General features: G+C 48.5%; 2 protein-coding genes across 6 annotated transcripts in view; both read left to right on the top strand.

Annotated features, from left to right (window-relative positions):
• UBA3 (ubiquitin like modifier activating enzyme 3) overlaps positions 1-5901 on the top strand; it is a 29348-nt gene extending 23447 nt beyond the window's left edge. For all 5 annotated transcript variants that reach the window (XM_073569731.1, XM_073569732.1, XM_073569733.1 and 2 more), the window contains one exon: positions 5372-5901. In XM_073569731.1, the coding sequence (XP_073425832.1) occupies positions 5372-5460 (89 nt within the window). In that variant the 3' untranslated portion in view covers positions 5461-5901. The remainder of the gene's footprint in view (positions 1-5371) is intronic.
• Positions 5902-11954: 6053 nt separating this feature from the next.
• TMF1 (TATA element modulatory factor 1) overlaps positions 11955-14165 on the top strand; it is a 31016-nt gene continuing 28805 nt past the window's right edge. Inside the window, exon 1 of the mRNA XM_073569737.1 lies at positions 11955-12231. Within this exon, the coding sequence (XP_073425838.1) occupies positions 12090-12231 (142 nt within the window). The 5' untranslated portion in view covers positions 11955-12089. The remainder of the gene's footprint in view (positions 12232-14165) is intronic.

Here is a 14165-nt window from a genome sequence, read left to right on the forward strand (position 1 = left end):
ACCTATAACACTCCCCTATACTTCCTCTGCATTGCCACCCCTGTAGGGCCCCTGCTAGCCAGCATCTAAGCACTATGTCAGGCTCAAGAAAGAGGACCAGGCAAGACTGTTTTTATGCATTCTGCACAGCCTGCAAGTCCACTCTCCCCAGTGGCAGCACGTACCCGCACTGCCGGGACTGTACCCGAAACATTGGGTCCGAACCCCAAGACGTCCCTACCAACGCTTCTGCGCCTGCGACCACACCGGAATGGGCTACTCAGATGTCGCAGTGTATGACACAGTCTATAACTAACCTGACCTCCACACTACTGCAGGCTCTGCAGGGTCATGTCTCGGCTATGAATGTTACCCAGCAAAGGGACATCTGGTCTCAGGGACATGCCGCTTCCGACAGTCTCAGACGAAAGCGGACCCACAGGTCACTTTCATCCGCGTCCTCACATAGCACTCGTTCGTCCCCCTCCAGGGAGAGACACGGTGGCTCTAGATCACCTACACCGTCCCCTGACAGAGACAGACAACGCAGATCTCCACAACGATCCCCGACCACAGAAGACCTCCACCCTAGTTCACCCGCTAGGGAGCTCCTTAGCGATACGCAAGACTCAGAAGGCATATGTGACTCTAACTCAGACAATGAAACAGATAATTCTCATACCTTGTCCCCCTAGTAATACAGTGCTAGTTGAGGATATAATCTCCTCCATCCTTCGGGTGCTGGACATTTCTGATCCAACCCCGGAAGCACGAGAACACAAGATTTCCTTCGAGAGTGTTCAGAAACCATCTAAGGTCTTCCCTAATCACCCGGAATTTCAAAAAATACTTTCTAAGCATTTTTCGCAGCATGAGAAAAAACTCGCCAATCGCAAATACTTAGAAGCAAAGTACCCATTCCCACAGAAGGACACTAAGGGATGGACAGATCCACCCGAAGTGGACCCCCCAGTCTCTAGGCTAGCAGCACAGACTCTTCTTTCACTGCCAGACAGCTCAACCCTCAAGGACGCAGCAGACAGGCAGGTAGAACACATGGCTCGTTCAATCTTCGAAGCGGCAGGAGCTTCTATGGCTCCCGCGTTTGCTTCAGTCTGGGCGGCCAAGGCCATTCTAGCCTGGGCTCAAAAATTGCAACAGGGCCTCCAAGCTTCAAATCCTCAGCTGTCGGACCAGGTGGTTCAAATAGCAGTAGTAGCAGATTACATGATCCATGCGGCTTTGGATTCTGCAAGAGGTGTAGCGGGAATAGCATCAAACGCCATCACTATCCGGCGTATCCTCTGGCTGAGGGAATGGAAAGCGGCCTCTTTCAGCAGGTCTGGCTGCCTATTACAGAAGACAGGTGGGTCAAGGAAATAGTGTCTTCCGGATACAAGATCGAGTTTTCTACCAGCCCACCGAACCGGTTCTTCCTCTCCGTTCCCCCAAAACCACCACTCAAGGCTCGAGCCTGCCATCAAGCGGTTTCCTCCCTCCTTCAAACAGGAGTCATAGTATCGGTTCCTGCAAACGAGCGCTTCCGAGGGTTCTACTCCAATCTGTTCGTAGTTCCCAAGAAGGGAGGCAGTGTTCGACCCATACTAGACCTAAAACAACTCAACAAGTATGTTCGGGTTCGTCATTTTCGCATGGAGTCCCTCTGGTCAATCTTTGCGTCCATGGAGAAAGGAGAATATCTCACCTCCATAGACATACAAGACGCATACCTGCATATACCAATTTCTCCCGCCCATCAGAGATTTCTCAGGTTCGCAATCGACCAGGACCACTACCAGTTCGTTGCCCTCCCGTTCGGACTCGCCACGGCTCCCAGAAAGTTTACCAAGATCATGGCAGCCACCATGGACGTTCTACACTCCAGAGGCATAGTAGTCGTTCCATACCTGGACGACCTACTCATCAAAGCCCCCACCTTCAAGGACTTCGAGGTCAACGTCTCAATCACAATCGACACTGAGTCGCCTGGGATGGTTAGTCAATTTACAAAAATCATCGACTACCCCGAGTCGGTCTCTGACCTGCCTGGGGATGCTATTCGACACCTCCAGGGGTCTGGTGCTCCTCCCCAGGGACAAGACACTAGCTCTCCGTCTAGGAGTTCGCATACTCCTCCGCAATCCCCCCCCCCCGATCTCTCCGGTTTGCCATGAGAGTCCTCGGCAGGATGGCAGCAGCAATGGAGGCGGTACCATTTGCCCAGTTTCACCTCAGACCTCTTCAACTGGCCATCCTCAAGTCCTGGGACAGGAATCCATTCTCCCTCGACAGGGAGTTTCGGTTAACATCAAAAGCCAGGACATCCCTACTCTGGTGGCTCAAGCCAACCTCGCTTGCAAGGGGAAAATCCTTTCTCCTAGGCCAATGGAAGGTTTTGACCACCGACACAAGCCTGACGGGTTGGGGCGCGGTGCATCTACATCACAGGGCGCAAGGCAAGTGGTCACCAATGGAAGCGACCATGCCCATCAACATCCTGGAGATTCGGGCCATCCTCCTAGCATTGAGAGCCTTTCATCACTTGCTGGCAGCCTCTCATGTCAGAATACAGTCGGACAATGCCACGGCGGTGGCATACGTGAACCATCAAGGCGGGACCCGCAGCATCCAGGCGATGAATGAAGTGACACACATCCTCCACTGGGCGGAGGATGCGAGGTCGGTACTCTCTGAGGTCCACATTCTGGGTGTGGACAACTGGAAAGCCGACTACCTCAGCAGACAAGGAATGGACTCGGGGGAGTGGTCTCTCCATCCCAAAATTTTTTTGTCAAATCTGCCATCGCTGGGGGACCCTGGACGTGGACCTGATGGCATCCCATCTCAATGCCAGGTCCCCAATTTCATGGCCAGGACGCGCAATCCAAGATCGCTCGGTGCAGATGCCCTGGTTCAAGACTGGACCCAGTTCCAGCTTCTGTACATTTTTCCACCCCTCCCCCCTGATCTCCAGAGTCCTGAGGAAGATCAAACAAGTGGGAGTTCCAACCATCCTAATCGCACCAGACTGGCCCAGGCGTACATGGTACGCCAACGTCGTACAACTCACAGCAGACGCCCCCTGGCATCTCCCCATCCGTCCCGACCTTCTGTCACAAGGCCCATTCTTCCATCAGAACTCAGGGGCTCTCAATTTGACGGCATGGCCATTGAGACCTGGGTTCTGACCCAAGCAGGTTTTTCACCGGATGTCATTACAACCATGATCAGGGCACGGAAGCCAGCTTCCGCCAGAATTTACTACCGTACCTGGAAAATTTTCTTTACTTGGTGCGAATCTCATGGACAGACTCCACTCCCCTACTCTCTCCCAAAGGTTCTTGGCTTCCTTCAATCGGGCCTGGACGCCAGGCTATCGCTGGGCTCGCTTAAGAGCCAGGTGTCAGCGCGCTCAGTGCTCTTTCAGAGGCGCATTGCTAACAAGCCGCAAGTGAGGACTTTTCTCCAAGGGGTTTCCCTGTTGGCTCCCCCCTACAAACGTCCATTGGACACGTGGGACCGCAACTTGGTCCTGACAGCATTGCAGGCACCTCCTTTTGAACCCCTTAAGGGAGGTCCCTCTCCGCCTTCTATCACAGAAGGTGGTCTTTCTAGTGGCAATCACTTCGCTACGCAGGGTGTCCGAACTTTCGGCACTTTCCTGCAGACAACCCTTCCTGGTTTTCCACCAGGACAAGGTGGTTCTCCGTACAGTCCCATCTTTCCTACCGAAGGTTGTGTCCAGCTTCCATCTCAATGAGGAAATCTCTCTGCCTTCTCTTTGCCCGGTTCCGGTTTATAGTGGAAAAGGCTCTGCATAAGCTTGACCTTGTCAGGGCATTGCGTATATACGTGTCTAGGACTGCTCCCTTCCGGAAGTCTGATTCACTTTTCCTCCTTCCGGAAGGCGTTCGCAAGGGCCTACCGGCTTCCAAAGCCACCCTTGCCAGGTGGATCAAGTCCGCCATACAACAGACTTACCGCCTTCACAATTCTCTTCCGGCCGGTATCACGGCGCACACTACACGTGCGGTAGGGGACTCCTGGGCCATTCGGCACCAAGCCTCGGCTCAACAAGTGTGTAAGGCGGCCACTTGGACTAGCCTCCACACGTTTACAAAACACTACAGTGTTCATACCCAGTCCTCAGCGGATGCGAGCCTGGGTAGACGGGTCCTGCAGGCGGCAGTACCCCAAATCTAGGGAACTGTCAACACAATTTTCGTCCACTGCTTCCCACCCAGGGACTGCTTTGGGACGTCCCACGGTTCTGTGTCCCCCAATGAGGTGACAGAGTAAAGGAGATTTTTGTGTACTCGCCGTAAAATCTTTCTCTTAGCCTCTAATTGGGGGACACAGCTCCCACCCGGTTGCCCTTACGGGCCGTTGTTTTGGTTGAGTTCTCATATTGTTCTTTGAGTTCGTACATAGTGGCCTTATTACAGACATGGTTATGTTATTCCTGTTATGTTCCTCCTAATGCTTTTGCACAAAACTGGAGAAGGCTGACGCCGTCCAGGGGTGTATACTGTAGAGGAGGAGCCAAAGTTAATCCTTTTCAGATTAAGCATAGTGTCGCCTCCTAGTGGACAGCAGCATAACACCCACGGTTCTGTGTCCCCCAATTAGAGGCTAAGAGAAAGAGATTTTACGGTGAGTACACAAAAATCTCCTTTTAATAATGGGCTGTAAAAAAAGTCACATAATGCCGGCTATGAAATTCCACTCATTAAAAAAGAATAAATAACATAAGTTGTAACAATAGAGCGGCATACAACGATCAGTCCTGACAGTGACTAATGTCCCCACAAAAGGCTTTCCCCTGTAACTGAGGCCTTTATGGATTTCCCAGTTATAGTGGAAAACTGGAAAGGGTTAAGAGAATTTTTGACATAGTGAAGGAAATCTTGTGTGGGGGAAAAAAGAAAATAACCTAAAAGACCCTTTTAAAATAAAATACATTTTTTTTTCCCTGTCGCCTCTCCCAACATCCACTTCTATATTATCTTTTCCTTCAATATAGCTGACCCCGCAGTGATCTCCGCTCAGTAACATCTGGCAGAGACAGAATTCTTAAACTTTTTTCAATAGTCTTCTCAATTCCATTTCAGGGGTTTTAAAGAGTTTATCCCCTATTGACAGGATAGCGGATAAATTGCTGATCTTTGGGGGTCCAACGACAGTGAGTACAGTACCTGGCTATCTCTTGGAGTCTCATAGAGAATGAATGGAACAGAGGCGCGCATGCTTGGCAGAGGCCCGTTTTCAGGATCTTTGTGTGTACCAGTGGTTGGATCCCCAGCAATTAATAGGAAATAACTTGTATTATTTTGAAAATGTTGTAAAACCCCTTTAACTGTCCTGAATATGTCCTGTATTTCTTCCTCCATAGAGCTCGGCCTCGTGGATGGACAGGAGCTTGCCGTTGCTGATGTAACCACTCCACAGACCTTGCTGTTCAAGCTTCATTTCACCACTTAACCGGGCAGACACAGACTCAGGATGTGATCCACGTGGCCTCTTCTAGTTCATAAATAAGACCGGATTGTACAGTCGGGTCTGGTATTATGCACTGAGATGGATGTTAGGCTGAAAACGGAGGCTTGGCATCATGAAAGTGGATAATTTCCTGTTTGGCGTCCATCCACACCGCCATTAAAATGCTCATGTAACATAGTCCCCATTATGCAATTATTTATGAAAGGGAAAAAAAAAAGTTTTAAAGACGCCCCTGGAGCATTTTAAATCTACCTTTAGAAACATCCACCCTGTACAGTGATCGCTTTGGTCTGCTGTGTACTGTATAAAGGCCTGTATGTTTCTTTTATGTCTTTTCTTTTCTTATGACAAAACAGGGACCGTGTTTTGTAGGAGAGCTGTATACAATGTAATTAGGCAAAAAATAAAATCCTCTTTACCTTGTCCGTGTGAGAAATTGAGGTAAGACTTGTATCTGCAGCTCCTTTCACATAGTAATGCTCCCATACCGCTCTGGGATCGGATGTGTGTGTGTTGTATGTAACACCTCTATATACAGTAGATAACACAGGATTCACCATAGATGATGTCACAGCTCACCCCCCTCCTATACAATGACTGATAACTCCTCTATATATATATATTGTAGTAGATAACACAGGATCCACCACTCACAATAGATATCACAGCTCACCACCTCCTCCTGTACGATAACTCCTCTATATACAGTAGATAACACAGGATCCACCACTCACAATAGATATCACAGCTCACCTCCTCCTCCTGTACAATAACTGATAACCCCATTATATACTGTAGATAATACAGGATCCACCATTCACAATAAGTGATGTCACAGCTCACCTCCTCCTGTACAATGTCTGATAACACCTCTATATACAGTTGATAACGCAGGATTCACCATTCACAATAGGTTTCACAGCTCCCCTGGAAGTAGAAGGCTAACTATTAGATCCCTGTAGTCAGTATAACAATTGCAACATTTTTTTAGCTTTAGGCTATGTACCCACGTATGCAGAAAATTCCTGACTGAAAACCGGACTCCTTCCCAGAAAACGCGCATTTTTTTTTTCTGCACGATTTTTGCTCGTTTTTTATGCGTTTTTTTTTCCCGGAGCATCCCTAGTCTCATAGAAAGTAGTTATAAATGCGGATTTTACCACGAAATTAATCAGCATGCTGCGTTTTTTACTGCGATGCGTTTTTTCGTGGAAAAAATGCATCAATATGCACAAAGTGCAGAAATCATTAAAATGAATGGGATGCTTGTAAGCGTTTTTTAAGCGTTTTTTTTCCGGTAAAAACGCTTAAACGCGAAAAAAAAGCGCTTACGTGGGTACACAGCCTTAATATAGATTGTGATAATAGGGGAATAACTTTTTATTTATTTATTTTTTTTTTTAAACACCTTTTGAGGCTGTGTGCCCACGATGCGATTTTTAAGCGTTTTTGCCTCGATTTTTGGCGCGAAAACGTTTAAAAACTCGTACAGAACGCCCCCCCATGCATTCCTATGGCATTCCGCACATGTTGTGCTTTTTTCCGCGGCGGAATCGCATCGCGGAAAAAAACGCAGCATGCTCATTCTTTTTGCGGAATCGCAAAGAATTGCCGCGATTCCGCACCCATAGGAATGCATGAGAACCGCTTACTTCCCGCATGTGGCTATGCCCACCATGCGGGAAGTTAAGCGTCTCATGTGCGGTTGGTACCCACGGTGTGGAGGAGAGGAGACTGTCCTCCAGGCCCTGGGTACCATACCCCTTAAAAAAAAAAAAGAATAAAAAATAAAAAATCGGGGTATATTTACCTTCCTGCGACACGCAGCCTTCCCGGGCCTCAGCGTTCCCAGTAATGCCTTGTGGCAAGGTCCTGTGATGACGTAGTCTCGTGTTACTCTAGCGGTCTCGTAAGATCACTATAGCAACGCGAGACCAACGTCATCACAGGTCTCGCAAGGCATCGCTGGGAGCGCCGCTGAGACTGCGCGGGACGTCGGAAGGTTATTATACCCCGATTTTATTTTTTTTTATCATTTTTAACATTCTTAACATTCTATCTTTTACTATTGATGCCGCATAGGCGGCCTCAATAGTAAAAAGCTGGTCACACTTGTCAAACACTATGTTTGACTAGTGTGACCAACCTGTCAATCACTTTCCAAGCGATGCTTCAAATCGCTTGGAAAGTGCTTGAATTTCACACGTGAAAATCGCGGCAAAAACGCGAACATAATCGCGGTAAAAAACGCACGTTTTCTGGGAAGGAGTCCGGTTTTGAATATCCGGTTTAAAACGCTACGTGGGCACATAGCCTAAATTTAAATGCATACGTTTAACCTAAAAAAAATGATTACTGTATTTTTTTGGACCATAAGACGCACTTTTTTCCCCCCACAATTTTGGGGGGAAAGTGGGGGGGTGCGTCTTATGGTCGCAATGTTCCTACCTCCGAGGCTGCTGCCGCGGGGCTCTGTAGTGGGGTAGTGGCAGCGGACTGTGCTCCGGTGCAGGGGCGGCGGCTCCACTGGCATTTCCTCCAAGCCCGGAGGCCCCCATACATCCCTTGCTGGCCGCCGCCATGTTGCGGTGGCCTCCGGGAGCATGGACGCCGGAAAGATGGCTGCCGGTCCGGGTACGTCGCATGCGCAGGTTCAGATCTCGTCCCGAGATCTCAGGGGACGAGATTCAAATCTCGGCAACGAGATCTCGTCACCTGAGATCTCGGGACGAGATCTGAACCTGTGCATGCGCCGTCCCCGGACCGGCGTCCATCTTTCCGGCGTCCGTGCTCCCGGAGGCCACCGCAACATGGCGGTGGCCAGCAAGGGATGTGCGGGGGCCACCGGGCTTGGAGGAAATGCCGGCGGAGCCGCCGCCCCTGCACCGGAGCACAGAGAGCAGCCCATCTGCCCCAGCCCATCTGCCCCAGCACAGCCCACCAGGCCCAGCTGCCCCAGCCCACCTGCCCCAGCACAACCAGCCTGGACCACTGAATGACCCCTGTGATCACTCCTCCACCTGTGCCGGATCCCTTCCCAGGTAAGCTGAATTCGGACTGTAAGACGGACCCCCATTTGACACATTATTATTTTTTTCCCTATTTTCCTTCTGAAAATTGGGGTGCGTCTTATAGTCCGAAAAATACGGTACTTTTCCATCCTGTTGGATACATGCACATTGGCAGCAATAGACAGACTCAGATACTCATATTAATATCAGACCAAAAAACTTTCATAAGGGATTACTTATCCTGTTCTTGCATGGATTTTCAAAGTAAGCACACCAGTCACATCTGGGCCCGTATGACCATGAAACGGTATAGTACATCTCAGCGATCGACTGTGCACTCAGGGGGTGCGCGGCCGGGTGTCAGCTGATTCTCACAGCTGACACCCGGCACTAAGTGCCAGGAGCGCGGTCATAGACCGCTCCCGCCACTTTATCCCCCGGAATACTGCGATCGAATACGATCGCAGCATTCCGGGAGCAGGCAGGGGGCTGCCTTTGGATCGGAGACCCATGGCGTGATGTGGGGTCCTGATCGCTGCTATGGTAACCGAAGACATCCGGGTTACCAGAGCTGAGAAACTTCCTGTCATGCACAGTGCATGTCAGGAAGTCTCTCAGTGTCGGTGTGCAGTAAGTGCAGCGATGACAGCTTATATGGCATGTAGATGCTGCTTTATCTGCATGCTACAGAAGCGATCAGCTTGCAAAAAATGATTGTCCTATAGTGGGACAAAGTGTAAAAATTAGAATGAAGTAAAAAAAAAAAACAAAAAAAACAATAAAATCTATTTTATCACAATATTTGAATGAAAAAAAATGTAAACAATAAAAGTACACATTATCGCCGTGTCTGTAACGACCCGACCTATAAAACAACTGTCTCGCTAGTTAACCACTTTAGTGAACACCATAAAAAAAGGCTAAAAACAATGCTTGATCATCATACCGCCGAACAAAAAGTGCAATAACACGCAATTAAAAAGACGGATATAAATAAATGTGGTACCGCTGAAAACGTCATCTTGTCCCCCAAAAACGAGCCGCCATACAGCGTCGTCAGCAAAAAAATAAAGTTATAGCTGTCAAAAAAAAAGTGATGCAAAAACAATTATTTTTTTTCTATAAAATAGTTTTCGCTATATAAAAGCACCAAAACATAAAAAAAAAATATAAATGAGTTATCGCTGTAATCGTACAGACCCGAAGAATGAAACTGCCATTGGAATAAAAAGTGATCAAAAAACGTCATGAGCCTGAAAATGGTACCAATAAAAACATCAACTCGTCCCGCAAAAAACAAGACCTCATATGACTCTGTGGACCAACATATGGAAAAATTATAGCTCTCAAAATGTGGCGATGCAAAATCTATTTTTTGCAATAAAAAGCGTGTTTTAGCGTGTGACAGCAGCCAAATATAAAAACCCGCTATAACGCCTCTTTCACACATCCTGATATTTCCGGTACTGGAGATGACAGTGTCTGTATGTGTAATACTTGTGGCTTGTGTGTGCCATGTGAGTACCAGGGAAGAAGCGTTGCAGTAAGTGCTGTTCCCCGGCATCGGGTGCTAAACACGGCTCTCATCATTCTCCCCTGCTCTGACGGCGATCGGAGCAAGCAGGGGAGAATGATGAGAATTAAATTTAATCCCTTAACGACCGCCGATACGCCTTTTAATGGCGGCAGTTAAGGGTACTTAAACCACAGCACCGCTTTTTAACGCCTAGAGTAAGGGTTTGGATTAGGGTTAGGGTTTGGATTAGGGTTAGGGTTTGGATTAGGGTTAGGGTTTGGATTAGGGTTGGTGTTGGAATTGGGGGTTTCCACTGTTTGGGCACATCAGGGGCTCTCCAAATGCAACATGGCGTCTAATCTCAATTCCAGCCAATTTTGCGTTGAAAAAGTCAAACGGCGCTCCTTCCCTTCTGAGCTCTGCCGTGCGCCCAAACAGTGGTTCCCTCCACATATAGGGTATCGGCGTACTTAAGACAAATTGTACAACTTTTGCGGTCCAATTTCTCCTGCTCCCCTTGGTAAAATAAAACAAATTGGACCTGAAGTAAACTTTTTGTGAAAAAAAAGTTAAATGTTCATTTTTTTTTTTTTTTTTTTTTTTAAAACATTCCAAAAATTCCTGTGACGCACCTGAAGGGTTAATAAACTTCTTGAATGTGGTTTTGAGCACTGTCAGGGGTGCAGTTTTTAGAATGGTGTCTCTTTTGGGCATTTTCTATCATATAGACCCCTCAAAGTGGCTTCAAATGTGATGTGGTCCGTAAAAATAAAATGGTGTTGCAAAAATGAGAAATCGCTGGTCAGCTTTTAACCCTTATAACTTCCTAACAAAAAAAATATATTTTGGTTCCCAAATTGTGCTGATGTAAAGTAAACATGTGGGAAATGTTACTTATTAAGTTTTTTGTGTGCCGTATCTCTGTGAATTAAGGGCATAAAAATTCAAAGTTGGAAAATTGCGAAAGTTTGAAAATTTTTGCCAAATTTCCGTGTTTTTTTTCACAAATAAGCGCAAGTTATTTGAATGAAATTTTACCACTAACATGAAGTACAATATGTCACGAGAAAACATGTCAGAATCACCGGGATCCATGGAAGTGTTCCAGAGTTATTACCTCATAAAGGGACGGTGGTCAGAATTGTAAAAATTGGCCCGATCATGAACGTGCAAACCACCCTTGGGGCTTAAGGGGTTAATCCCCCTAAAAAGTACGATCATACTAAAATCCAATTGTCTGATCCTTCCGAGATCCACTGCCGGGGACGACGGCCCTGTGCACATCTTAGTGACATCCCCGGGTTTGGCTGACGTACTGACGTAGCTCTGAAGTGTTTGGCCGGGTTTTGATGGTTTAGAAGCCGGTGCGTGGGGTTGATTTGTTGCATGCCCCAATGTTTAGAAGCCTTCTTCAGCCATGACTGTGCTGCCCCCTCCCATTCTCCATTCAGTCATTCTGCAGAAATCGGGCTGCAGTCAGATGTCATCCGAGTGCAGTCCGATGTTTCCTACGCACTCACTGACATGCATGGCCGAGTGCGTGAGAAAAAAAAATGTCCTCGGTCAGAAGGAGTTGAAATAAAACAAACGCATATACCATGAAAATATTATTTGAGAGGATGGCAGTGAATGCTGTGCGATCAAGAAGTGGCGTCTTATTGCATATCAGTCTGAGGTTACACTGAACACAAATGAAGAGCAAAATGTGAAATGAGGAAATCTGATTGTTCTTTGTTATGGACAACAAGACCAATAAAAAAAAAATAAAAATAAAGCTGTCTTCTTGGTTGCTATGGGTAACAAAGCCGCTGTTACTTTTAAGACAGGTTGGATAAGCCCCGCCTCTTCACTGGAATAATGAAGCAATGGCTGGAGGTCACGTGACCAGCTACCCTGCGGGGGTCGCGCCGCGATGACATCATGGTAGGTAGGAAGTCACCTGATCGGGCTTGGGAGCGTTGTGATGACGCGGTGACGGGGGTTTGTTTACTGCTACGTGTTCGGGAAGTGGTGCTGGAAGCTCGGCGGCCGCTGTGAGGAACGGGTTCCCGGGGTGAAGGAGGAGGCGGCGGGCCCGGGGCACCATGAGCTGGTTTAATACCTCACAGCTGTCAAGCTTCGCCAAGCAGGCGCTGTCCCAGGCCCAGAAGTCCATAGACCGAGTGCTGGATATAAAGGAGGATGAGACAGCCTGGGCAGGCTCCATCATCACCTCTTATGAGGAAGGTACTGAGCGGCCTGTGGTGGGTGACACTGGGCTGTCACTGCAGAGGGGTCATGGCCTTAAAGGGGGGCTCTACCTAATAAGCCGCAGGAGGCGCCAAAGAATGGCTGGTGCCAGTATTAAAGGGGCTATAAAGTGATGACATGTGGCCAGTGTGCATCATTAGATAACGATGGGGAACCCCCCCAACATCAGTGACTCCTCACATTAGTGCCTCCCCCCACATCATTGACCCCCCCCCATATCAGTGACTCCTTACATTAGTGCCTCCCCCCACATCATTGACCCCCCCCCATATCAGTGACTCCTTACATTAGTGCCTCCCCCCACATCATTGACTCCCCCATATCAGTGACTCCTTACATTAGTGCCTCCCCCCACATCATTGACCCCCCCATATCAGTGACTCCTTACATTAGTGCCTCCCCCCACATCATTGACCCCCCCATATCAGTGACTCCTTACATTAGTGCCTCCCCCCACATCATTGACCCCCCCATATCAGTGACTCCTCACATTAGTGCCTCCCCCCACATCATTGACCCCCCCCCATATCAGTGACTCCTTACATTAGTGCCTCCCCCCCACATCATTGACCCCCCCCCATATCAGTGACTCCTTACATTAGTGCCTCCCCCCACATCATTGACCCCCCCATATCAGTGACTCCTCACATTAGTGCCTCCCCCCACATCATTGACCCCCCCCCATATCAGTGACTCCTTACATTAGTGCTTCCCCCCACATCATTGACCCCCCTCCGCGTCAGGGACCCCCGCATCAGTGACTCCTCACCCCCTGTGTCAGTGCCCCCCGCTGTGTGAGGGGCGCCCCCCCCACCGCAGAATATAGCATTACCATACGTGCACAATACATTCCTTCCACCCTGAGGAAGCCTCCAGGTGGCGAAACGCATGGGGTGTTCTTCCTCTTGTTGCTCTAACGCTCCCTGGTCCAGGTTGTTGGCACCTTTTTGTGGGTTTGATACCTCGTTTGCATCTGGATCCTACTGGCACTTCAGTCTATTATTTCTATATACTTTGTTGTCTTGCACTTTTGCTCTTTTTATTTTATTTTTTTTATTGCCCATCTATTAGTTTCTTATTGCTGGGATCATGGTAGTTAGTTATGTAGGCAGGAGGTGAGGGGGTCTTGTGGTAGTTGATATGTGGGCAGGAGGTGAGGGGGTCTTGTGGTAGTTGCTATGTGAGCAGGAGGTGAGGGGGTCTTCTTGTGGTAGTTGCTATGTGAGCAGGAGGTGAGGGGGTCTTCTTGTGGTAGTTGCTATGTGGGCAGGAGGTGAGGGGGTCTTCTTGTGATAGTTATGTGGGCAGGAGGTGAGGGGGGTCTTCTTGTGATAGTTGATATGTGGGCAGGAGGTGAGGGGGTCTTCTTGTGATAGTTGATATGTGGGCAGGAGGTGAGGGGGTCGTCTTGTGATAGTTGATATGTGGGCAGGAGGTGAGGGGGTCGTCTTGTGATAGTTGATATGTGGGCAGGAGGTGAGGGGGTCGTCTTGTGATAGTTGATATGTGGCAGGAGGTGAGGGGGTCGTCTTGTGATAGTTGATATGTGGCAGGAGGTGAGGGGGGTCGTCTTGTGATAGTTGATATGTGGGCAGGAGGTGAGGGGGTCGTCTTGTGATAGTTGATATGTGGCAGGAGGTGAGGGGGTCTTCTTGTGATAGTTGATATGTGGCAGGAGGTGAGGGGGTCTTCTTGTGATAGTTGATAAGTGGCAGGAGGTGAGGGGGTCTTCTTGTGATAGTTGATATGTGGGCAGGAGGTGAGGGGGTCTTCTTGTGATAGTTGATATGTGGGCAGGAGGTGAGGGGGTCTTCTTGTGATAGTTGATATGTGGGCAGGAGGTGAGGGGGGTCGTCTTGTGATAGTTGATATGTGGGCAGGAGGTGAGGGGGGTCGTCTTGTGATAGTTG

The sequence above is a fragment of the Dendrobates tinctorius genome, unplaced genomic scaffold (genome assembly GCF_039654945.1).
Source record: "Dendrobates tinctorius isolate UK_male_01 unplaced genomic scaffold, ASM3965494v1 ptg000027l, whole genome shotgun sequence".
NCBI classification, from domain to species: Eukaryota; Metazoa; Chordata; class Amphibia; order Anura; family Dendrobatidae; genus Dendrobates; species Dendrobates tinctorius.